Source organism: Natrix helvetica (assembly GCF_964273705.1).
Source record: "Natrix helvetica genome assembly, chromosome: 2".
Lineage (NCBI taxonomy): Eukaryota > Metazoa > Chordata > Lepidosauria > Squamata > Natricidae > Natrix > Natrix helvetica.
In genome coordinates this window covers 255,052,590-255,078,019 of record NC_138552.1, presented here as the reverse complement: position 1 = coordinate 255,078,019, position 25,430 = coordinate 255,052,590, and the positions used below count along the sequence as shown (strand labels likewise).

At 40.2% G+C, this 25,430-nt stretch overlaps 3 protein-coding genes across 8 annotated transcripts in view; 2 read left to right on the top strand and 1 right to left on the bottom strand.

Moving 5' to 3' along the window:
- Positions 1 to 1,943, bottom strand: part of DHX57 (DExH-box helicase 57) — a 37,707-nt gene extending 35,764 nt beyond the window's left edge. The window contains exon 1 of the mRNA XM_081945297.1: positions 1,815 to 1,943. The gene's annotated coding sequence lies outside the window, so the exon portion shown is untranslated. The remainder of the gene's footprint in view (positions 1 to 1,814) is intronic.
- On the top strand, positions 1,885 to 7,353 carry MORN2 (MORN repeat containing 2). Its single transcript, XM_081945303.1, has 5 exons — positions 1,885 to 1,976; positions 2,408 to 2,458; positions 3,558 to 3,664; positions 5,003 to 5,139; positions 6,808 to 7,353. Exons 1-5 carry the CDS (start codon positions 1,970 to 1,972, stop codon positions 6,908 to 6,910), a joined length of 405 nt encoding a protein of 134 aa, XP_081801429.1. The 5' UTR covers positions 1,885 to 1,969; the 3' UTR covers positions 6,911 to 7,353.
- Positions 7,354 to 12,879: 5,526 nt separating this feature from the next.
- Positions 12,880 to 25,430, top strand: part of ARHGEF33 (Rho guanine nucleotide exchange factor 33) — a 47,061-nt gene continuing 34,510 nt past the window's right edge. For 4 of the 6 annotated variants that reach the window (XM_081939995.1, XM_081939994.1, XM_081939996.1 and 1 more), the window contains exons 1-4: positions 12,880 to 13,011; positions 14,346 to 14,496; positions 19,570 to 19,619; positions 24,808 to 24,972. In XM_081939995.1, coding sequence (XP_081796121.1) covers positions 14,439 to 14,496; positions 19,570 to 19,619; positions 24,808 to 24,972 — 273 coding nt within the window. In that variant the 5' untranslated portion in view covers positions 12,880 to 13,011; positions 14,346 to 14,438. Of the gene's footprint in view, positions 13,012 to 14,345; positions 14,497 to 16,538; positions 16,686 to 19,569; positions 19,620 to 24,010; positions 24,104 to 24,807; positions 24,973 to 25,430 lie in introns of those variants that run through there. The other 2 variants (XM_081939998.1, XM_081939999.1) reach the window with 2 other exon arrangements.

Below are 25,430 nucleotides of genomic sequence, written 5' to 3'. Positions count from 1 at the left end.
ACGGAGAATGGATGCCGCTCTGGAAGTACGCTCTATGGTTGTACGATCTGCAGCCCACAACTATAGAGCGTACTTCCAGAGCGGTATCCGTCCTCCGTGCTTTGAAAAAAAACCCCAAGCGGCGGACGGCGTCAGCAGCGGAGGTGCCTTCGCGTGAACGGGGAGCGGAAAAGCTGCTGCGCAACTCCCCTCTCCAGCCATGCAGAGCCCCAATCACTCACCTAGGGGCATTCTGAAGGCACCGAGCCGCGGGAGGCGGTGGGCGGCGAACAGGCACTCGCATTGCTTGGTGCCTTCCGGGTACTGCTAGGTCGGTCAGCGGCGCTATACCCGGCTGGAAAGGGGGTTGCTGGGCGGCTGCTCGTGAGCTTGGTCACCTCATGGCTGCTGCGTTGCTGCTGCGACAGCGCAACACAGCCAATCGACCCTGAGGCTGTGCCCGGCTCTTCGGGAACCCAGTCACAAGGGAGCAGCCGCCCAGCAACCCAAAAATAATAAGCCCTCCCCTTTAATAAGCCCAAGGCCATATTTCATGGGTCAAAAAAATATAAGACCCTGTCATATATATTTGTGTTACAACCCCTGGTAGTCTCCCTTTATTTATTTATCAGCACAAATACAACATACATACATACATACATACATACATACATACATACATACAAAAAGGCAACATTAAAAATAAAAATATGGTTTTCTGCCTGCATGGTCTTCTGTGATAAGCCGAAGGACAGAAATGAGGGAGTAGTGACCTTCCTCCCATATTTAGGCATATCAGGGGTTGTGACACAAATACATACCTATTTCCCTGGTTCAACTGATAAGGAGTCGAGCCTGTGGCTTAGTGGCTAAGACTTCTGCCTAAGATATAATACAGCCCAGGTTCGAATCCCAGTAAGGGTATGGCTAGCTGATGAGAGCTAATTAGCTCGAAATAGATCTATACTAGTCTCCCTTTATTTATTTATCAGTACAAATACAACACACACACACACACAGTATAAATAGCTTTTCTGCCTGGAAAAACAATTTACTATTAAACAATAGGGTATACATTTAGAAATAAAAAGTTTAGTAGAGTATGAAAAATAAGTAATACATGTTTGCCAGTAATATCTGGTAGAAGAGATAGGAAAATGGTTGTTGTAAAGAACTGTGGAAAGAAAGAATGGAAAAAATGTATCTTGTGCCTGTGTCAAAACACCCAACCTGGCCACGGCTACCCCTCCCCCATGCCCTCTCCAAGTCAAACACAACCCTGAAGCGGCCCTCAAGGAAATGTAGTTTGGCACCCTTGTCCTTACATATTGATGCTCACTATTGGGGGTGAGGGAGAACCTCAGTATTCACAGTGAAAATAGGAAAAACCATATAGAGAACTGTAGTTGGCGACCAGTGCACAGTCTATTCAACTAATGTAGCATAAACTTGTGGATTTAAGTCAGATCTACTCCTCAATGCCATTAATTTAAGGGGCCAAGCCCGAGATATCCTGGGGGGAAAAACTACCATTATTGCAAAAAGCCATATTGCATCATGTAAACACTATATATACACCGGACTGAGATTCCTCGTCTCCCTCAATACTTGCAAGCATCTCATGTTCAGCGTTTCCAGAAACATTTTCAGAAAACTTCCCTGCATGCGTGTTGTAAACCCCCACCCTCAATCCGGGGGACTCTGCACCCCTCTAAACTCTCCGTACATTTTCCCTGTTGTTAAAAGACTAACAAGCCAACGGAAGGTTACCGCCTCAGAAAAGATCGCTCGAAAGGCCCTGTAAATATCACCCCGCCCTCCCCAAAATGACAAACCTCTGCCTCTCCTGCTAATTACCCTTAGCAGACGCAGCCGATGCCGCCCGGAATCCCAGCCGAAGCCAAGACTGCCCCCGTCACCTGGAAGTAAAAAAGCTTTCGCTTCCTGTAGATCTTGTCGCCATAGCAACCGCGTCTGCACTTTCCGAGTTATGTCCGGTGAGTAGCGATTACAATGGGATGATTGTTTAAAAACAAAAACACGCACACAGAAAAGAAAGTGTTTCTTTGATCGAAGTCAAAAAGTTATGTCAGTTTCAGTACAGGGAGAATTTGCACACCTCTCCAGTGAAATGTTGATGTGTCTGTTAACGTGGTTTTGCACTCAAAAGATCGGTGAAGTGTAGAATACTTTATGGGTGACAGATGGAAGGATGAACTAAGCTTCAGCAGATGATGATGATGTGTGTGTGTGTGTATGTTACAACAACCCTTTGAGGTGGGCTGGACTAATGAGAAGCAACTAAGAACTCAATAATTCCTCGTTTCTATCTTCACCACTACATCAAACTCACTCTCTCTATTTATATTTTATATTTAGGCTGAAGGATACATTTAAAGATCAGTAAAAGTATATTCTTTCTCAACAGGTTCTGAAGTTTATAAAATATCATTTATATTTCCAAATCAAGATAAGTATGGTAAATATTTACAGATACAATGTTATAATGTGTTGGTGAAAGGTTATTAAAATCTATATAAATTATTTCCAATCCAGACTGTATTGCACTTATTTGCAATAAAATAATTTCAACAGTTCTTATTTTTGAAAAAATGGGATTGTGCTGTAAATGAAACAATAACATTACAATGCAAATGAATTATTTTAGAATATAATCTACTATGCATGCCTGTCCTAGTAGGATAAACTGAGATGAGTTTGTTTTTGAGTATCAGGAATGTTTCAGCGTTAGATTTCCTCAGTTTTCTCTAAATTCTGGTTGGGAAAGATAGGAAAGTGGCTTTGAAGAAATTTCCTGCTAGTGAACATTTAGCTGCATTTAATTGTATACCCTAAAGTATGACATTTCTTGAATGATATTATCAAATCATGTTGAACTGTGAATACTACAGTTATTGAAAGCATTATTGAAAATAAAATATAGCATTATCATAAGCCATGTCTACATGATGTGCTGAATTTAGCTCAGCATAAATCAGAGGTGTCCAAACTTGGGAACTTTAAGACTTGTGGACTTTATTCCTTCAGCTGGCTGGGGAATTCTGGGAGTTGAAGTCCACAAGTCTTAAAGTTCCCAAGTTTGGACACCGCTGGCATAAATCATAATGCTGAGCTCTCAGATTCAATGGTAAAAAAAACAAGTTTGTCCCATCTGCTGGACTAATTGGCTCATAGTCTGAGCTAGCTGATTCATCTGAGTAGCCACCTAATTCTGATATTATAACCAAGAATGAACTACCTATAACCAATGACTTCCCAAAGGATTCAATGACCATTGTTCTGATCCCATGCTATGGCTCTCCTCCTGTAGTGGAGGAATTAGAGAGAGCAATCAAACTGTAAGACTTTCTGTCAAGACTTCAATAGAACTTCCCAGAGACTTAGCTCAGCATGCCTTCTTTAGGTTATCAGTTCCAATTTAGCTCATGACTCTCAAGATGCATGATACCATGTGGCCAGATAATTTTTTTTTATAGCATAGTAAAAATACATCACTAATTCTATTGAGTAACTTGTTACTGGGTTTTTCCCTCCTGCGTTGTCTTTTGATTCATTAGATGGTGACTGTACAAGAACACCTGATGGAATTCTTGAGAGAAATGGATATGGAGTTCATACAACTGCTGGTGGAATTATTTATCGTGGAACATGGAAGAATGATAGGGTATATTTTTTTAAAAAAATATCTAAAATATGCAAATAATTAAAGATCTTCTGTTACAATAATATTAAGTCGGTTGTAAAAAACAATAAAAACTGACTGTACCAATGAAGCCCTAATTAGCGAACAGAAACTCACATACTTTGGGTGGTGTAATACAAATAAATAGCAAATTAGGGGGAAATGATTGTATCAAAGTGGAAGGAAGTGGAAGGAAACGATCAGAAATATCAATAGGATTCCCTGGAAGTGCTGTGATACTGAAGATAAATATAGATATATAAAAATATGAAACTTTCAGTGACCAGAATTTGGAGTGGATGGCAAATAATTGACTTAAGAAACCCCAGTGAATAAATAAAACTTGGGATACTGCCAATTATAGCTTCATTTTACTGAAAAGTACCTCCGTTTGAACATTTTGGAACCCTCCATGCTGTATCTTATTTGATGTCACTGATTTCCTTTCAGCCTTCCATAGCAATTTCGTATGGGGATTTAGGTAGGTAGGAATGGAGAATCTGTGAAAAACAGATGTCCACATTTATGAAAATGTGTATATACACAAATATACCCCTTTGCTATATATGGTATCTTGATATATATATATGGTATCTTAGCCATTGTCTTGTTTTAATACATGCAGAGCAAGTATATTATTAGAACATTTAGTTGACTTTTCTGCCTTAAGCAGAATGATGGGTGAGAGTTCATGATGCATAACAATTTTCCTAATTGTTCTTCTCCTCCCAGGGATAAAGCTGCAAAGTAAGGCAAGAGGTAGTTTAGTTATCTGATGTGTTAGTTTTCTTGCTCTTGAGACACCTACAAAAGAGTGTAGATACAGTACAACAAAATCTGAAAGACCAGTTTGAGGACAGATCATCCTAGAGTAAATCTATCCATATGGCCACTAAAAGTCCACATGCACTTGAGGGATATGACTGTAATAAACAGGGATAAATTCCATTTCACTTTGCATCTACATAGTATTAGTATTACATTCTCGAGAATAGATCATAAGGAAGAAAGTTTTTATTTCTAGAGCACTGCCACAATGTTTTTAAATTGTAGAAGACAACAAACATTTAATTGTTTATCATCTGTTCTAAAACATGTTTAGCTTGATTCTGAATTTATTCTTCTTAATGTGCTTAAATGAAGTTGGTACAACTTAATTTAATTTTCCATCTCAAATAGTCTTTAAGTAAGCTATAAGATGAACTTTATTCAGCTGAACTTGTCCTGAGTTAATCCTATGCATGGCCCTTTTAAATTTACTAAATTTAGGAAAATAATATTTGGAGACACATCTGCTAATACTGCTTTTTGTTAAATTAGATGAATGGTTTAGGAAGGCTAGAACATCCTTCAGGTGCAGTTTATGAAGGTGAATTCAAGAACAACATGTTACATGGAACAGGAACTTATATATTTCCCAATGGATCCAAATATACTGGACAATTCAATGAAAACAAGTAAGTTGAAAAAATTACTGCAAAAAATTAACTTAGTATCTACTACAGTAATATGCCTAGTTTGTATTAGAAATTTAGTCATGGTTTATGTATCTTGGTTTATGTATGTAATCCAAAATATACTTAATTTGTTTCTGGCTTACTGTGTTATGTCAACCTCAAAAAGTCTGGCTTAATTTAAAGGCCATAGCCTAGCATTCTATGTTAACCTATCTTTGTAAGTAAGTATTATCTCTTCAGTTAATATTTCCAGAGTCAGTAATACTCTTAACATCATGCTGTTTTTGAAGGTGATTGGGCCAAATATCTGTAAACTAAAATATATGTTAATTAGTTATCAGGTAATTTCTAATATTGGTTCCAGAGCTTGGTCTCAATACTCAAGATGCAGCATTTAACCAGCACTGCACACTTCACTCAAAGTTCCATTATATAAGCAATAATATCAGTGTCATCATTCTACTCTGATCTTAAACTCTATTTTGTGTGCTGCTTTGATCTGTTTGATAGTTACGTGGTCCTAGAAATATCGTAAATACAGAATTTGCCTGCCTGCCTGCCCGCCCGCCCGCCCGCCCATCCATCCATCCATCCATCCATCCATCCATCCATCTATCTATCTATGTATCTATCTATCATGGCCTGAAAAACTTTGAAAACCCCTGGTGTAAACAACAGTCTAATGATTAACCCAATTGGGGCTTAAGAACTGTCAGCATCATCAGCCATTTAGTCATGTCTGACCCTTGGCCACTCTATGAATCAGCACTCTCCATGCCTCTCTGTTTCATGCTGCCTCCTTTAAATCCATGCCATGATCATCCCGATATCATCTTTTATAGTGTCCAGCCAACAAACCCCTTCTCCTTTTTCCACTGATCATTCCCAGGGGAATGTCTTTTCAACTGAGTCTTTTCAAGTGAGTCAGTTCTCATAACATGACCAACGTCGGATAGCTTCTGTTTAGCAATCTTGGCTTCAAGTGATATTTTTGGTGAGATTCGGACTAGGACTTCTTTGTTTGTTATTTTTGCAGTCCATGGGGTGCGTAGTAGTCACCTCCAACACCACAGTTCAAAGGTGTCCACCCTTGTCCTATCTGCCTTTTTCGGAATCCAGGTTTCACAGCCATACATAGCAATTGGAAAAATTATTGCATTAATTAATCTGCATTTGTTTGTGAAGCTGATGTCTTTACTCTTCCAGATGTTATTCATGCCAGACATAGCAGTTCTTCCAAATACTACATGTCTGATGTTCTCAGGGCTGCAGTCATCATTTTGGTTGATTTTAGAGCCCAGGAAGATGCATTTCTTTACTTTTTAAGAACTGTACAGAAGATGGGGTCAATATTGCTGACAGGATAGGAATACTCATATCTGAAAAGATTTCAAGATTCTAATTTTGCTGTTGAAACTCCTTACAATGTTTTATTTTTATATTTCGTCTATCATTGTTTGGATAATTTTATTGTAGTGGTGGTGTTATCTGTCTTAATTTGTTGTACCTCATCTTACTGTTTTATACAGAAAGACAGTATAAAGAACCTAATTAAAATAAGTCAATATTACTGTTTTAGCAAATTGTGTCTCAAAATACCTCTAGGGGTACATGATTATGGATAGTTTCTTTCTTTTGTTTAACCTGATATTTTTGTTTTCATCTCAGGGTGGAAGGGAAAGGAGAATTTACAGACACCCAAGGGCTGGAATGGGATGGCACCTTTCACTATACAGCAGCACCAGGGCTGAAGCTAAAGTTAGAAATGTAGACTGGTTTGGACTGATAGAGTGAAATCAAATCTCTGTTACAGAGTTTTCAAGCAAATAGTTTTATATATAGTTTAATGGAGACAAATTACTGTTTTTAAAAATAAAGTTTAAACAGGTAAAATAAAGGTCTATTTATTTCTTTAGCTTTCAGAACATCTTCATCTTTTTCTCTTTATTTAATTGTACATATTGTATATATATAAAATAATACATATCATTTTACATTTAACATGCTAATGTTTAAAAATGTTTTCTAATAATTATAAAAATATGAATAGTTCAATATTAGCAGTTGAGATATTTTGGAAGAATAGGAATTATGCAAAACAAAGTAAAATTTAATTGAATCAATATAGTGCATGTATATAAATAAGTAGTTTAAAGTCTGCCATTTTTATCAGTCTGTTTTTAATTAATACATTAAACATGAATTGAACTTACACCAATGCTTCTAGTGGATTATTTACCTGCATAAATCTGATGTAAAGTGTAGCCCAGACCTTCACTGAGATACTGGATTTACATTGGAAGTTTGTTAATATACAATTTATTTCAGAATTAACAAATATCTCTAACAGATAAGTTTGTTAAAATAATCCAATATTTTAGCAACAGAATTTCTGAACGCAATGAGTTTAACTTTTCAGCAGCCTATGGAACCTATGGAGGTTAGTCCCATCTCCTACTCCCTTTCATTTCTGGCTATAGGTAAAAGTTCCCCTCGCACATATGTGCTAGTCATTCCCAACTCTAGGGGGCAGTGCTCATCTCTGTTTCAAAGCCGAAGAACCAGCGCTGTCTGAAAATGTCTCCGTGATCATGTGGCCAGTATGACTAAACCCCGAAGGCGCATGGAACGCTGTTACCTTCCCACCAAAGGTGGTTCCTATTTTTTTCTACTTGCATTTTTATATGCTTTCGAACTGCTAGGTTGGCAAAATTTCAATGACGGTGATGGAAATAATAATTGTGTCACCACTGACATGAACAGATTTACAATTCATATTGCAGTTTCAGTCTTTAAATATACTTAAACAATAGATAATTATCGGCCAGGATGAGCAAGTACATTCCAGGTTAGATGCACACTTGTTGTGATATAATGCTGGATCTCAACACTTCATTGTTTGTACTTGATCAACAGTGCACTGTTGTAAAAAGAACCCTAGAAGACTGAGACTTCCACGAAGTAATTTTCATTTAGAAATTAAACATACTGTATAAATGCCATTTTTAGTGGAATACTTATTTAACATTACAGGATCACTCAATAAAAATAAACTCTAAATTAAGTGCCCCTTTCATTACCATCTGATGTATCTGATGGTCCAATGCCTCCTAGCCTTACCATGTTGCCTAGCCATACAGACTTCCCAAAATAGTATTTTCTGGCTATATTACAGGAAAGCTTTCATTATGTCAAGTCAACATGGACAGGTGATCATCATCATCATCATCTTTTAACGACACCATAATCCCTTGTGGGGTGGAGTCTGGGCAACTGAATGGAGCAAGCAGAATGTTTTAATGGCCGGATGCCCTTCCTATCACCAATGCGGAGTTTTGTTCAGCAGATATATTCTCAGTGTGCCCAGAGAGAGAAATATCTGCCTCTACTTAGGATCGAACTCACAGCCTCCTGATTGTGAGGTGAGAACACCACCTCTAGGCCAGCACACCACTCCTCAAAATGGACAGGTGATGTAGTCCATTAAATAGACAAAAGCACAAGCAGATTGGGGAAATATTAGTAAATTGAACTGATTTATGGTCACATTTGCTGGATAAAAAAATACTGGAAATGTGCACATGATCCTTTACTTTCCTATTTATGAAACACCACCAGCATTGTTTTGAAGTACAGTTAATGCATACATTTTGGTTGCTTCTAAAAAGTAAAAAAAAATCATAAAGTAGAATTTTATAATTGAGCTAGCTTTTCTCAACTGGGTTCCTGCATTACCTTAAAAGTTTCATGAGAGATCACTAGGAGTTTCCACAAGAAAGGCGAAAAGGGGAACCAGGTATCACACATCAGTCGCAGAAGAAGATCAAGGTATGTAAAAAGAGAAGTCACCTCCTGGTTGGTGATTCAATCGTAAGAGATGTTAATTTAGGAGAGGATATGGAAGTTTTAAAAGAGGTCAGGTGTCTGCCAGGTGCTACTGCCAGCAGAGACAAGAGGCGTATTCTTAAGATAGTCAAGAATGCAAGTAAGGACTGTGACGTTGATGCTATTATACATCTTGGCACTAATGATCTATCCCAGAAAGATGTACTTTCTGTGCAGAATGATTTCCAGAACTTGGGGTATGAACTTAATAGTATAGGTTGTAGGCTTATCTTTTCAGAGGTTTTACCTGTATATAAGGAACAAAAAGGGAAGGGCCAGCGTGTAGCAGAGTTTAATGTTTGGCTAAAGGAGTGGTGTAAAAGGGAAGGCTTTGGTTTTATTAGTCATGAAGCCTGTAGCTGGTCCAATGAAAAACTGTACAAAAGAGATGGGTTGCACCCATCCAAGAAAGGGACTGAGTTACTTGGCATTAAATTCACAGATTTTCTTGATAAACATTTAAACTGAAGAGCGGGGACAGAGAATTAATAGATGCAGAACATCTCTGTCCCCAGCAAACTAAAATTCATAGGGTTATAAATGCATGTAACATAGATGTGTGTGTGGGTAAGATTATCACTCCTGCTGTCAAGCAAAACCAAGCATGTAATAGTGATTGCCATACCATGTGCATGAATCACACAAGTGGCAAGAAAATAGGGGCAGTCAGGCATAACACAGGTTATGTAGACAGTAAACACAAGTTCAATCAAAATGGACTCAAATGTCTATATACCAATGCACAGAGTATGAGGAATAAACAGGGAGAATTAGAAATTCAAGTAAAAGAGGGCAGATATGATATTATTGCCATTACAGAAACTTGGTGGGATGAAACTGACAAATGGAACATACAGCTAGAAGGATTTAAATTATTTAAAAGAAATAGACCAAATAAAAGAGGAGGTGGAATTGCACTATATATAAGAAATAACTACATCTCTACAGAAATAGAGCACAACAATGATGAGAACTATCTTGAATGCATTTGGGTCAATATTAAAGGTTGTGGGGGAAATGACATTGCCATAGGTCTATACTACAGGCCACCCAACCAAGCAGAGGAAGAAGATGAACTTTTTGCTAGTCAGCTAACTAAGGTATGTAGGAAGCACACCACAATAGTAATGGGAGATTTTAACTACCCTGACATCAACTGGGGAAAAAACTCTGCACCAAGTGGAAGATCCAACAGGTTCCTAACAAACCTAGCAGACAACTTTGTTTTCCAAAAAGTAGAGAAGGAAACAAGGGGATCAGCCATACTGGACTTAATTCTCACTAACAGAGAGGAAATGATAGAAGGTGTTGAAGCCATAGGAACCCTGGGGGCAAGTGACCATGCAATATTGGAATTCAACATTATCCAAACACAAGTAGTAGAACAAAGTCAAACTAGAGTCTTGGACTTTAAGAAAGCTAATTTCAATAAACTTAGAGAGAGCTTGGGAAAAATTCCATGGATGAGAATCCTCGAGGGGAAAACAACTCAAGAAGCTTGGGAAATTTTGAAAAATGAGATTACAAAAGCCCAGTCTAACACAATACCAATGAAGAAGAAAAATAACAGCTCCCAAAAGAAACCAGCATGGCTGCATAAACAACTATCTGACAACCTGAAAGACAAAAAAAGTAAGTATAAAAAGTGGAAGGAGGGGGACATAACTAAGGCAGAATATCAGCAAATAGCCCGAGCCTGTAAAGATGAAGTGAGGAAAGCTAAGGCTCACAATGAAGAAAGGCTTGCCACAAAAGTAAAAATTAACAAAAAAAGCTTCTTCCAACATGTTAAAAACAAGAAAAAAGTTAAGGAAACAATTGGTCCATTGCTAGGAGAAAGTGGCAAGAAGGTGACAAGCAACAGGGAGAAAGCAGAACTATTTAACTCATATTTTGCATCTGTCTTTACACAAAGGGATAAAACAGTCCAACCTATCAAAAGCAGCACCACAAAATTAGGAACACAAATTGAAATAGGGAAGAAAATGGTAAGTGAGCACCTGTCTACCCTAGACGAGTTCAAATCACCAGGACCGGATGGATTACACCCCAGAGTTCTGAAGGAACTAGCAGACGAGATCTCAGAACCACTGAATTATATCTTTCAGAGATCCTGGAACACCGGGGAACTACCAGAGGACTGGAAAAGAGCTGATGTGGTTCCCATCTTCAAAAAAGGGAAAAAATTAGATCCAGGAAACTACAGACCTATCAGCCTGACCTCAATACCAGGAAAGATTCTGGAAAAAATAATCAAGCAACGAATTTGCGAACACCTAGAAGCAAACAAAGTAATAGCCAAAAGCCAACATGGATTTGTCAAAAACAGATCATGCCAGACTAATCTTATTGCATTCTTTGATAAAGTGACAAAATTAGTGGACCAGAGGAATGCCATTGATATAGTTTACTTGGACTTCAGTAAGGCTTTTGATAAGGTAGACCATAACCTACTACTAGATAAAGTAGAAGAATGTGGGTTAGACAGCATCACCACCAGATGGATTCGTAACTGGCTGACCAACCGCACTCAACATGTAGTCCTCAATGGAACTGCATCTACATGGAGGGAAGTATGCAGTGGAGTACCCCAAGGCTCTGTTTTAGGCCCAGTACTCTTCAACATCTTCATCAATGATTTGGATGAGGGAATAAATGGGGAACTCATCAAATTTGCAGATGATACCAAGCTGGCAGGAATAGCCAACACTCCAGAAGATAGGCTTAAGATACAGAAGGATCTTGACAAACTTGAACATTGGGCACTATCTAATAAAATGAAATTCAATGGTGAAAAGAGTAAGGTTCTACATTTAGGCAACAAAAACGGAATGCACAGGTACAGTATAGGTGATACCTTACTCAGTAGTAGTAACTGTGAAAGGGATCTTGGAGTCCTAGTGGACAACCATTTAAATATGAGCCAGCAGTGTGCAGCAGCTGCCAAAAAAGCCAACACAGTTCTAGGCTGCATCAACAGAGGGATAGAATCAAGATCACGTGAAGTGTTAATACCACTTTATAATGCCTTGGTAAGGCCACACTTGGAATACTGCATTCAGTTCTGGTCGCCACGATGTAAAAAAGATGTGGAGACTCTAGAAAGAGTGCAGAGAAGAGCAACAAAGATGATTAGGGGACTGGAAACTAAAACATATGAAGAACGGTTGCAGGAACTGGGTATGTTTAGCTTAAGAGAAAGAAGGACTAGGGGAGACATGATAGCATTGTTCCAATATCTCAGAGGTTGCCACAAAGAAGAGGGAGTCAAACTATTCTCCAAAGCACCTGAGGGTAGAACAAGAAGCAATGGGTGGAAACTAATCAAGGAGAGAAGCAACTTAGAACTGAGGAGAAATTTCCTGACAGTGAGAACAATTAATCAGTGGAACAGCTTGCCTCCAGAAGTTGTGAATGCCCCAACACTGGAAGTCTTTAAGAAGATGTTGGATAGTTATTTGTCTGAAACGGTATAGGGTTTCCTGCCTAGGCAGGGGGTTGGACTAGAAGACCTCCAAGGTCCCTTCCAACTCTACTATTGTATTATTGTATAGATTGTGATTGAAAAAACATCAAACTTCATTTCACACTGCACAGTGCTAATATTTAAAGCTGTGTAGGTTAAAGGTGAATTGTATTATAAAAGTTTTTCTTTTTTCTTTTTCTTTTTGGCAATTTTTATAGAGATTCTTTGAGACCCATACATTATTTCCAGGCTCCTCTAGGGTTAAATAGAGAAAATGCTGGTTTAAGAAATGTAGCTGCTGTTTTTAACCAGCAGGGAGAATGTGACCTGAGGATTGCATAATTAGAAAGTTTAGATTAGACATGCATGGATTTTAAATGAATAATTACTGTGGGATAGACCTACTTCAGAAATAAGCATCTTCTACAGCTACCTTTTCCCCTTCGTTTGAGACAGTCATTGTTTCAAAGTCATAAAGGACCTGATAGATACCGTGAGAGAGAAAGAGAGCACAGCCAAGGGTAAGTTTAAAATTGACTGTATTTCCACTTTTAAATAATTAATAATTAAATGTAATATTGAGAATCAACTTGTTCCTTATGTGACACACATGAACAGCAAGAGATTGTCAGAGATGTGCTGTGATACATTAGGTAAATGTTCAGCATAGTTTTAAAGCTGAAACTATGTATAAATTTTACTAACTGGAAATAATTATATGAGCAATTGACAGATCACCGTCAAGCTTTGTTCATTTATCTTTCTTAATGTATGGAAAAGTGTTGGGAACTAGTAATCACAAGCACCTGAAACCTGGAACTACAGTAGTGTTTAGCATGCCAGCTGATGCTTCTCCTCTGGTCTCCTAAAAATGCTATTGAGGACAAAAACGGGCAAATAATAAAACAAGAAAAATATTTCCTTTCTTTTAGAATTGATATAACTAGAGATCTAATACCTTTCTATGGCAAAGTATCCTACCTATACTTGCTCTGAATGTGGATTGAAGTTCCAATCTTAATGATGCCCTTCCATTTGGATTACTGCAATGTGTTATATAGAGAGCTGCTATTAGAATAAGGATGTTTGAATAAAAAAACAATAATTTAAACTGGGTTTTTGTACTGGCATGTATTATATAGATATCACCTTCCTTGGTTCTTAATTGCTTCCAGGCTCAGGCCAATATATTGCCTTCATTCATCAGATCAAAATATTCGTGTGTACCTACCTACTGATATGTACCTATTTTCTCCATAACATGAACCATTTCTGAGAGATTCTGGAAGTAATGTAATGGTCATAGGACTCTTACCCTTGCACTTGCATCTAGAGAATTTAGGTTGTACAGTAAATAATATAAAGATAAACAGACCCAAGAAACCATGCCCCTCCAGACATCTAGGTGGCCTCAGCTCTGTTAGCCTTTATAGGCTCTGAAGACCAGGCATTCTTCCAAGTATTTGGGCTAGGAGGTTAAGCAACCTCTGCTGGTAATGCCTCTTTTATGATTTGGGTTTATTGTTTTAATTTGGGGTGTCATGTAGAATGGTGAAATGCTGTTTTAATTTTGAATGCCACCCAGTTACTCTTGTGAGATGAGTATCCATAGAAGTCATGTATATACATAACTACTCAAACAGGTAGCACAAAGATTATACTATGGCTAGTACAGAATCTTGTAAGAATGGAAGCAGGTTGGTTCTTGGTTTGAAGTGCTTCATTGAGACCAGAAGTGTCTTGGCTTTCTCTTCTCAGTAAAAGTTTTCATAGAAAGTTGTTTTAGAGATGAGCCAAATACCATATACTCCACTGGTAATCAATAACCTCATATTTTTTCTTCTGCTAAAATTAGGAACTCTTTCATCTAATTTATATGTAAAAGTTCTATAAAACAATGGGATGGATTTTTCCCCTCGGTAAAATTTCAAAGTGGGAAATATATTGAATGAACTTGAAGCAATATCCAACATATTTAAGAAGCATGGACTCAAATAGAAGAGAAGGTAACTAATATATTTAAACTCTTAAATTCTTCTTTATTCTTACATAATATTGGATTTAGCAAATTTTAGAAAAACATTCAAAATATAAGACATGGAGATTAAAAAACAATGATGCTTAAGGAATCTGTGATGGAAAATGCTAGAAAAAAATGCTTTGGCATATGGAAACAAAATGCTCTGCGTGTAAAAGCCAATTGATTCCTGAGCAAAAGCTCATTTGAAGAGGTTGCTAACATGAATTCTATAAATTCTGCCCAACATCCAATTTGAGATAAATGTTATTAGAGCTATGCTGTAGCCCTTGTTATTGAGAGGAGAAACAATAAGCCTAAATTGCAAATTACGATTGAAGATAGTGATAGAAATTTATATTGCTGTATCAGCTGTCCAAACCTTGGGAGATTGAATAGACAAATAACAATGAACCATGAATTGGCGATCCAATTTCTGTTGCAGTTCTAACAGTTAAACGAAGACCTCTAATCTAGAGATAGGACTCTTGTGTATCCTTATTGGACAGTCTTTCCCACCCTGTTCCAAAGCCTCTTTAGTAGGAATGGGATGAGGGAGCTAATTAACAGGAGAAACAAGTCATCACATTAATCAGGAGCACTGATCCTAGTAAGAGAAGGAACCCAGTTTTGCGGGTAGGATTCATTTACACCAGCACCAAACTTCTTTGTCTACTGAAAATGATTACAAAAACAAGTCATTGAATCTTGTGAAGATTATGCATGTTACAATTGAAAAGAATATCATTTCCAAATAAATTAAAAGCATATTGATTGGTATATAAAATGTTAACATCTCCGATGGCACACCAGAAAACAACCAAACTGTTGCAAATAGTACCTTTAGAAGGGTCAACAAGAAACATGCAAAATAGTAAAAGTTATGGGCTGAATGTTATGGTAAAGAAAGAAACTTACAAAAAGATAAAGGCATGAGTGTTGGAGAGCACGGTAGATATAGACCAGTGATGGCGAACCTTTTTTGGCTCGCGTGCCACAAGTGGGGGGAGCGCAGGGGGGTCGAGTGCGGGCGTGCCGCACCCATAATGCAACACGTGACACCCCCCAGTGCGCATGCGCGCACAACGCGCGACCCCATTTTTACATGCTTTTTTCGCCCTCCCCAGGCTCCAGGGGCTTTATAGGAGCCTGGGGAGGGCGAAAGGAGCCTCCCCCGACCCCCCAGAGGCCCTCCGGAGGCTTCAGGGACCGTCCGGAGGCTTCCCTGAAGCCTTCGGAGCGCTTAAAACCACCCTCCGAGCAAACCGGAAGTGACTTCCGGGTTGCTCGGAGGGTCGTTTTAAGCGCTCCGAAGGCGTCAGGGAAGCCTCGGACGGTCCCTGAAGCCTTCGGAGCGCTTAAAACCACCCTCCGAGCAAACCGGAAGTGACTTCCGGGTTGCTCGGAGGGTGGTTTTAAGCGCTCCGAAGGCGTCAGGGAAGCCTCGGACCGTCCCTGAAGCCTTCGGAACACTTAAAACGACCCTCCTAGCAACCCGGAAGTCACTTCCGGTTTGCTCGGAGGGTGGTTTTAAGCGCTCCAAAGGCTTCAGGGACGGCCCCTGAAGCCTCCAGGGGGGCAGGGGAGGCTCTTTTCGCCCTCCCCAGGGTCCTAATAAAGCCTCTGGAGCCTGGGGAAGGCGAAAAATAGCTTTTAAAAAGGTGAACTCAGCTGGCCAGCGCGCGCATGCGCGCTGGCCAGCTAACAGGGCAGCGCCTCGCGTGCCCTGACAAATGGCCCCGTGTGCCACTTGTGGCACGCGTGCCATAGGTTCGCCATCACTGATATAGACTCAAAGGTAGAATCAAAGATAGGCAATTATGTCATTCCACAAATGTAAAATTTGGAATTGAAGCAAAAACATTTCATGATGAATAAGATTAAAGTGTGATACTGTATCTGTGAAAAAGGGTAGTATGTGTTGCATATTTTTACTCCAACCTATCCCAAGTAATTTTGAATCTGCTTATAGTCTTCATTTTAAGTGAGAGAAAACTGTCACAGTTCATACTTAAAAAACTCTTTCTCCAGGTAGTTTCTGATCATTGTGGTAACTCCCCAAACAATCAGAAGAATTGAAGCAGATTAAGTGCCTTGTGTTTATTAATTTGACCGGACTCCTAGATTTCAAAGATGCCATCAAAACCTTTTTCTACAGGCTTTGAAGATGGAAATGTTGTGAGCATCTTTCTCTTGTAATTTGCAGATTAATGGCTACCAGGTTTTTACAAACATAGGGCTGTGTTTGTACTGTATTGATATATGTTTTTAGGTTTTGTGTGTTATTTTAATTAGGATATTTTGGAAGATATTTTACATTAGTGGGTGGATGGATATTATATAAAAACTGTGCCTGCAAATCCCATTTGCTAGTATTGGCTGAAGTGGAAATTAATTTTAGGATGTTTTCAATTAACTGAGTTCCCAATTGGGAAGTAAGACATAGGATTTAGATTAGAATGATAACCATCTCTGTACATCTTGATGTGTTGATTTTTTTTTTTTTTTTGAAGCCAGAAGCTTTCTGGAATGTTGCACATATTTAGGATGTTGTAACCATGTATGTAACCATATTGAGCATTTTGTGAAAAATGACTAAATTGGGAGTTTGGCACATTAAAATGGTTGCCACGGTATTCATGGCTTTCCTTTCCTATCCTGCCCTGCCCTGCCTCCAGATGCTCCTGTTAAACCTTTTAAACTCTCTTTTTTTCTGGTTAATTAGGCATATTTCTAAAGCAAACCTACTATGACCCATATTTGTATTTTTGAAAAATAATAAATAATAACGGTGTTACAACTTCATTAAATGTATTTATTTAAATTTCTAAAAATAATTCTGAGATCAATGACAAATCGTATTATTGAAAATATATATATATATATAAAGAGGTGGTTTATTTTATAATCCCCACAGTAACCAGGCCTAACCATTGTACAGTATAATAAAAGATGTAGATTTTCAAAAGTATAATTCATGCAGACTTTCTCATTCATTGATTTGCTTTCTAATTCATTGTAAAAATGATACTGTATGTTTATTTTAAGCAGAACAGACCAAATGGACAGAAATACTAGGACAGTAGCGAAGTAAAAAGCATTTAACATTTGACCTCAGGTAAATCTGGATTAAATCCTTTATAACCAGGCAATGAAATATATTTAGATCAGGTTCAGCACATTAAACTACTATTTGTTTAGCTGTGGTTTATTAGATAATTTAAAATTGATTAGGTCAACACATTATCCTATAGCTTCCAAATGTCTATGGAGATTCTCAGTCATCCAGGTCATGGTTGTCCCAAAGGTGCTTTTTTTCAAGGGGAAACTGGACTTTCTGGTTTTTCTTTGAAGACGTTTCACTTCTCCTCTAAGAAGCTTTGTTAATAAGACTGGATGGTGGAATTACGGTACCCCTCCAAGAAGCGAAACATCTTCAGAGAAGAACCAGAGAGTCCAGTTGCCTCTTGGGAAAAAAGCATCTATAGCTTACAAACCACATTGGTTAAATTCACACAATGAATATTAACCTATTCCCAGACAGCAAATTGACTTGTTCTAATGATAAACTAAGAGGACTTAAAGAATACCGGAAGATTTAGGAAGATTCTCGTAAGAAGGTGATGGAACAGCAAGAAACTATTTTAGAACAGGCAAATTAGGCCAAAACACACATCTCAATCTTTGAGATGAGAGATGCTGAAAAGTTTTCAATCCTTACAGTTTCAGAATTTTGATTTGATTTTCACTAATGAGAGCCTAATCCTAATTTTAAGAAAAATGCCTTCGGTGAACAATTACTGTAAAAGGTTTTCTTTTTTATCTAATCCAGTATACTTCCGATTAACACAACTATAATCCTCATCATTCCCAATAGATTGGAGGGTAGTCTGATTGGGAGAAAATAGTCATTTCCAGTTTTATAAGGTTTGTTATGCAGCCCAGTATCTAGATTTGTTTTCTATACCAATCTTTCTGGTAAAACTATTGCACAAATGTCTAACATTTGTGCAATAGTTTTTGTCTTCTACATCAATAGAAAAATTGTATTTTTAAATATATTAAACCAGTAGGCTTGCCAGTCCATATCTTAGCAGGAAGCTTTGGAAGGTGAAAAACATGGGAAAGGGATTTTAGGAGCATGTTTAGGCATCTAGAAGTAAATAATCTCAAAAAGGAATTAAGACTAAATTTAAAGTATTTGGAAATCTAGTAATCTGTATTTTTCTGGGGCAATTTCTAGATCATCCTAATATTGAAATTGTATTGTATAGAATATCATTACTTATAGATATCTGCAGAAAACTGGGTTCATTAATTGAATATCTAACCGTTGATAGCAAAAGCATGGGGTTGGGATTTTTTTTTGCCTCAGAGGCACTACTTGGTGCTAACCCTACACTATAACTGAGATAAAAAAAGTAAATTTGAATAAATGAGGGGAAAAACTGGAGACCCACAAATGAAATTATGGAACTTTAAAACAACAGTTGCCTTAACACCGGGGGGGGGGGGAATGTCGTCCTCGATGACGACAGATCTTGCACCTCCACTGCCATTCTTTTTCCATTAACTGGAAAATTAACTGGAGTAAATGAGCACTATATTCCATTGCATGTTCACAGCATAAGGCTTCCATTACAGTACTGTCCGTTTCTGCACAGCTGCAGGGATATTAGGTATTTTAAAAGGTCAAAATGGAGGGGGTGAGCTCACAATTGACACCCTGCTGGTTTTTTTTGGTGCAACACACCTTAAAAAAGGTGTAGGGTTTTTATTGTGTGGTTGCCATCTTCTTTATTTTTCCACCTCCTTCGTGGATGTCATAGCATCTATATATGTATATTGTACCCACAGACGTACTATTGCAGAACGATCCTGTAATGTGTAGATTATACAAAAAGGTATCAGAGGTTCAAAACAGGATTGTGTGTTCTACAAAAGGGACAACTTTGCATCTTGAACAAATTGCAAATCACTCTGCTCCCATTTCTATATATATATATATAGAGAGAAAGTCTAATAAGTCAGGTTAATTGACTGAAGTTTTTTATTCCCACAGGAGAAACTGAAAGTGTGCCAGTGATTAACCCTGCAACACAGATTGCCCAGGTAAAAGAAAAATGAATAAAATGCGTTAAAGAATCCCAGTTATATAAAGGATTAGTCAGACTTTTGAAATCAAAGTGTAATTCAAACTAAATTTTAAAAATCAGTATAAAACAAATTAATCATAATTTTGATATGTTAATTATACTAATAAGTTATATTTTTTATATTTAAAACATCATCCTTTCTCGTTCTGTTTTATGGAGCTTATCTAGACTATAACTTAACTTTTCAGGACATGTGTATATTTTCCTGCCCATTTCCTATAATACCCTGTGTAGGAAGGGATTCTCATGCATATACGCAAAGCTACCCCATTGGATATCTACCAGACCAAGGCAGTAGACAAAGTAAATCTTAAAAAAGAAATCTTAAAAAAGATTAATGTTTAAAATCCACTATTTTCAACTGAATTTAAGGCTATTCACTTGAGTTTTCTGAAGTGGAGGCAGTAAAAGGGAATAGTAGAATCAGGAGAGCCTACATTCTTGTGAAGATACACAAGCTACAGCATTCTGCATGGCTAAGGGAAGATACCTTTTTCCTATGATTTGCTAGGAGCTTAACTTTGTTGGCTACAACTGAGGCACCATCTCAGGGGTGGGGGGGGGGAACCGGTTAGGAGGGATGGTAGAGCCAGGCACTTAGGTGTGGTCGAAAGAGGAGGGAGCGGAGTGGGGGAGGAGAGGGAAGATAGCATTCCTGTTCAGGGCTCCTTAATACCAACAGTCGTGGGGAGGGGCAGGTGTGAGGACAACTTAAGAGCACGTAGTCGGTTGGGAGACCGGGGCTTTTGGTCATTCCCGGTCGTTTGTACCAACCCCTGCATACTAGGTGGTCAGGACCTACAGACCCAAGGCCTGAGACTGCTGTTATGCAATGCGAGGTCCGTTGTCAATAAGGCCCCCCTCATCCACGATCTAATTTTGGAGGGGGAGCCGGACCTCGCCGGAATAACCGAGACCTGGTTGGGCCACGAGGGAGGTCTACCCCTTGTGGAAATGTGCCCACCAGGTTATCGAGCATTTCACCAGCCTCGGGCCCAGGGAAGGGGCGGTGGGGTAGCTGTGATTATCCGGGAAGACTTAGAGCCGAGAGAGTTCACTGTGCCGCAGACATCCGGGTGTGAGTCCCTCGTCGTGAGATGGGGCCCAGGGAGGCAGTTGGGCCTGCTGATAGTATACCTGGCTCCTCGCTATACTTCAGCGGCCCTGCCCGAACTCCTTGAGCTGATCTCATCGGTGGCGGTTGAGACCCCCAAACTTTTAGTGATGGGGGATTTTAATCTGCCGTCGATGGGAGAAGCGTCTGAGGGGGTTCGGGAGTTCATGGCTTCCATGACAGCCATGGACCTGACCCAGTTAATTCAGGGCCCTACTCACGAGGGAGGCCACACCCTGGACCTTGTTTTTGTCTCTGGCCAGTGGACGAGTGATCTGGGAATAGGGGATCTAGACACTATTCCCCTGTCATGGTCGGATCACTCACTTCTCCGGCTGGACTTCCCTGGTGCTACCCCCCGCCGCGAGGAGGCGGAACTGGAAGGTATTAGATGGTTCCGCCCCAAGCGCCTGATGGAACCGGATAGGTTCCAGACGGAACTTGGGCCACCTACTGTGGACCTGACCCGCCCCCGAGTGGAGGACCTGGTAGACGCATGGAATAGTGCGACTACCGGGGCCCTAGACCGGGTGGCGCCTTTGCGGCCTCTCTTGCGGCGACGAACCACCCTGGCACCTTGGTTTACCGAGGAGCTAAGGGTGATGAAACGCCACAAGAGACGCCTAGAGAGTCGTTGGAGATCCTCCCGTTCCGAATTTGACCGAGCACAGGTACGAGCATATTTGAAGACGTACCTTGTGGCATTAAGAGCGGCCAAACGTCAACATTGTGCCGCTCTTATTGCGTCTGCAGATAACCGCCCTGCTGCCCTATTTCGGGTGACCCGTTCCCTCTTGTTTGAGAGACCACGGGAAGCCCCACTACAGGGCAGAGCAGAGGAGTTTGGGAATTATCTACAGGACAAAGTCGCTCAAATCCGGATGGGATGGACCCCTTTCAGTGATTCAGTAGAGACGCCCGTTGCGAGTCTTGAGGGACCGCTTTGGGAGGAGTTTGACTCGGCTGCCATCGAGGATTTGGACAGGTTGCGTGGACGTCTGCGACCTACCACATGTTTATTGGACCCGTGTCCCTCCTGGCTTGTACTGGCATCCTGGGAGGTTACGCGTGACTGGCTCCTGGGCCTGGTGAACGCCTCGTTGGGTGAGGGTTCTCTACCGGCCGCCTTGAAAGAGGCGGTGGTGAGGCCCCTGCTCAAGAAGCCTTCCCTGGACCCAATGGACCTAGTCAATTATCGTCCAGTCTCCAACCTTCCTTTTCTAGCGAAGGTTGTAGAGAGTGTGGTAGCACAGCAGTTCCCACGTCACCTGGAGGAAAATGATTATCTAGACCCGCGCCAGTCCGGCTTCCGACCCGGGCACAGCACAGAGACGGCCTTGGTCGCATTGGTTGATGATCTCTGGAGGGCCAGAGATAGGGGTTGTTCCTCTATCCTGGTCCTATTAGATCTCTCGGCGGCGTTCGATACCATCGACCATGGTATCCTGTTGCACCGGCTAGAGGGGCTGGGAGTCAGGGGCACCGTCTTACGGTGGTTTGGCTCCTACCTCTCTGATCGGACGCAACGTGTGTTGACAGGGGAGCAGAGTTCGACCCGGAGGCCACTCACATGTGGAGTGCCACAGGGATCGGTACTCTCGCCTCTCCTGTTCAACACATATATGAAACCGCTGGGCGAGATCATCCGTGGTTTTGGGGTGGGATATCATCTGTATGCTGATGATACTCAGCTATACATTTCCACCCCGAACCACCCCAATGAGGCCGTCGAAATGATGTCCCGGTGTCTGGAGGCCGTACGGGTCTGGATGGATGGCAACCGACTAAAACTCAACCCTTCCAAGACGGAGTGGCTGTGGCTTCCGGCCTCCCGGTTCAACCAGGTGTTTCCATCTCTGGCCATCGGGGGCGTCCAACTAGCCCCCATGGAACAGGTGCGCAATTTGGGCGTCCTCCTGGATGCCCGGCTGTCCATGGATAACCATGTAACAGCCGTGGCAAGGGGGGCGTTCCATCAGGTCCGCCTGATGCGCCAATTGCGCCCCTTATTGGACCGGGATGCCCTACGCACAGTCACCCATGCGCTAGTGACGTCTCGCCTGGATTACTGCAATGCTCTCTACATGGGGCTTCCCTTGAGATGCACTCGGAGACTACAGTTGGTCCAGAACGCGGCCGCGCGGGTGATTATGGGGAGGACTAGGTACTCCCCTGTAACACCTCTCCTGCGCGAGCTGCACTGGCTTCCTGTGGTCTACCGAGTGCGTTTCAAGGTTTTGATTATGATCTTTAAAGCGCTTCATGGCACAGGGCCTAGTTATATGCAGGATCGCATCCTGCCCCACACATCCCTACGACCAATTCGCTCACACAGAGAGGGACTTCTCCGGGTGCCGTCCGCCAAACAGTGCCGGGGGGCGACACCCAGGAGCAGAGCCTTCTCTGTGGTGGGCCCAGCCCTGTGGAATGACCTCCCCCGTGACATCAGGATTACTTCCGATCTCCGCTCCTTCCGTGTACAGCTGAAGACCCACCTCTTTCAATTATCTGGCCTGGCTCAATCGTAATTATTCTTATTCCTCCTAACTGTTTTTAAATTGTATTTTAAACGTTAAATCTTAATTTTATATCGGGTTTTTACAATTGGGGTATTTTAATGCGGGTCTTTTAACTGTCTATATGATGTAAATTGTTTACCTCCTCCGAGTCCGTGTTTGTGTATCTGTATGTATGTTCTGTATGTACGCCTATGTGTTTTATATATTTTCTGTGTTTTATATGCCCCATTGTACGCCGCCCCGAGTCCTACTTGGAAAGGGAGCGGCTAATAAATTCAAACTTATTATTATTATTATTATCATTGAATTGCAGGTGGTGGCAACGAGAGTACAGGGAGTGTGTTTAGAGGCAGATCTGGAAATTTCTCCATTTTGATCAGACTTTGCAAACCTTCCTCTCCAGAGTGAAAACTATTTCTAATATACTTAAATGACTGGTCATTGTTCCAAAGTTACTTACTCACTTAGAACTGAGGAGAAACTTCCTGACAGTTAGAACAATTAATCAGTGGAACAGCTTGCCTCCAGAAGTTGTGAATGCCCCAACACTGGAAGTCTTTAAGAAGATGTTGGATAGCCATCTGTCTGAAACGGTATAGGGTTTCCTGCCTAGGCAGGGGGTTGGACTAGAAGACCTCCAAGGTCCCTTCCAACTCTACTATTGTATTGTATTAAAGTTAAACACTGAAACATATTCTGCTGGAGGGATTATAGATCAAGACAAGATTGGCTAGGGAGGACCTCCTACCCCAACAGGGGGAAAGGAAAAGCCAAGATGTCTTAGCAAGTAATTGACAAGAAAAACAGGTATGATATTAAATATAGAGATTATTTGGACTTCAGTAAGATTAGTACCATTTGTAAGAAATGTCTAATTCTGTGGGAGAAGGCATGCTGTAGATATTGGATTCACTTCCTGATAAGTCAAATAGTAAGGTTGGATAGCAGATAATGGATAAGATCTTTCTCTGTAGAGGTTCTGGAAAAACACAGAACAGCCTTTTGCACTGTGCCTGAAAATTTGTTTTGGTTGCAACATCCATAAACCCCAAGTGGCCTGCTAGTGTTCTCGCTGGAGTTAATGAAATTATAAGCCAATACTTGTGGAAGAAGAATGGTGGAAATAATTATAGACTTGATCAATGGTATCAATCAACAATCCGTGGATTATAGCTCGCCACCCACATTTCAACAACCAAAGCTACTCCTGTTATTAAACTGAACATTAATTGTTGTTATTTTGAGGTAGGAAACATACAAATCCTAATGAAAGACCCAAAATAGGTTTAAGATAATATTTTTAAAAGAAAGAGAAAAATAAAAGCCATGCCACCTTAGCACTTTTTATAGTAGCCTTCACCTTCCCCAAATATTATATCAAGCCTCTATTATTCATACACATCTGGATTAGGGAGGAATGTCATAATTAAGAGAAGACTGTATGGGTTAAATAATAGAATGCATCTTGTTTTCCAACTCACTGAGAATTCATGTGGGTTTTGACTCATCAGTTGCAGGCTCTGGCTTCTGAACTTAAAAGTAGCTTCACTGAAGCAATGCAGGAACTTTCAAGAATTCAACATGGAGAGTATGCTCTTGAGGAGAAAGTTCAAAGCTGCCGGTGTGCGATGGAGGAAAAAGTGGCCGAGATGAAAAATTCTTTAAATGATTTGAAGGTAGGCATGCAAGTATTCTGGGGCACTAGTTTTGGAAGGTCAAAAACAGATGGCTTGCTACATGAAAAGCTATAAGTACAAAAGGACTACTTACTGACAAGGAGATGGCCTGGTGTGTGTTGAACAGCTCATTCTTTTTCACAGGATTATTAACAATTAGTGTAGCAAACAATGCTCTCACTTAACTTTCTGCTTAATTAATACCAGTATCCTATGCTACCCCAAGGTAAATTAGCCTCTCTCAGCCTTCTTCAATTTGGCACATAACATTTGAAAAAGGAGTGGATAGATTTATTGCAAAGTGGGCTATGTTTTCCTTCTCTTTCTTTCTCCTAGGATGCACAGTTCTGAATTTTCTTTGTTATCCCTGACTCAGGCAGTCTCTTCCTTTGTTTTTTGTGTTTTTATAAAGAGTTTTTATTAACTCAATTATTTGCAGCTAAGAAAATGTTTCAATA

Coding starts and splice junctions, on each gene's coding strand:
- MORN2 (XM_081945303.1), top strand. Junction 3,665..5,002: donor GAACATGGAAGAATGATAGG/GTATATTTTTTT, acceptor TTGTTAAATTAG/ATGAATGGTTTAGGAAGGCT. Junction 5,140..6,807: donor GGACAATTCAATGAAAACAA/GTAAGTTGAAAA, acceptor TTTTCATCTCAG/GGTGGAAGGGAAAGGAGAAT.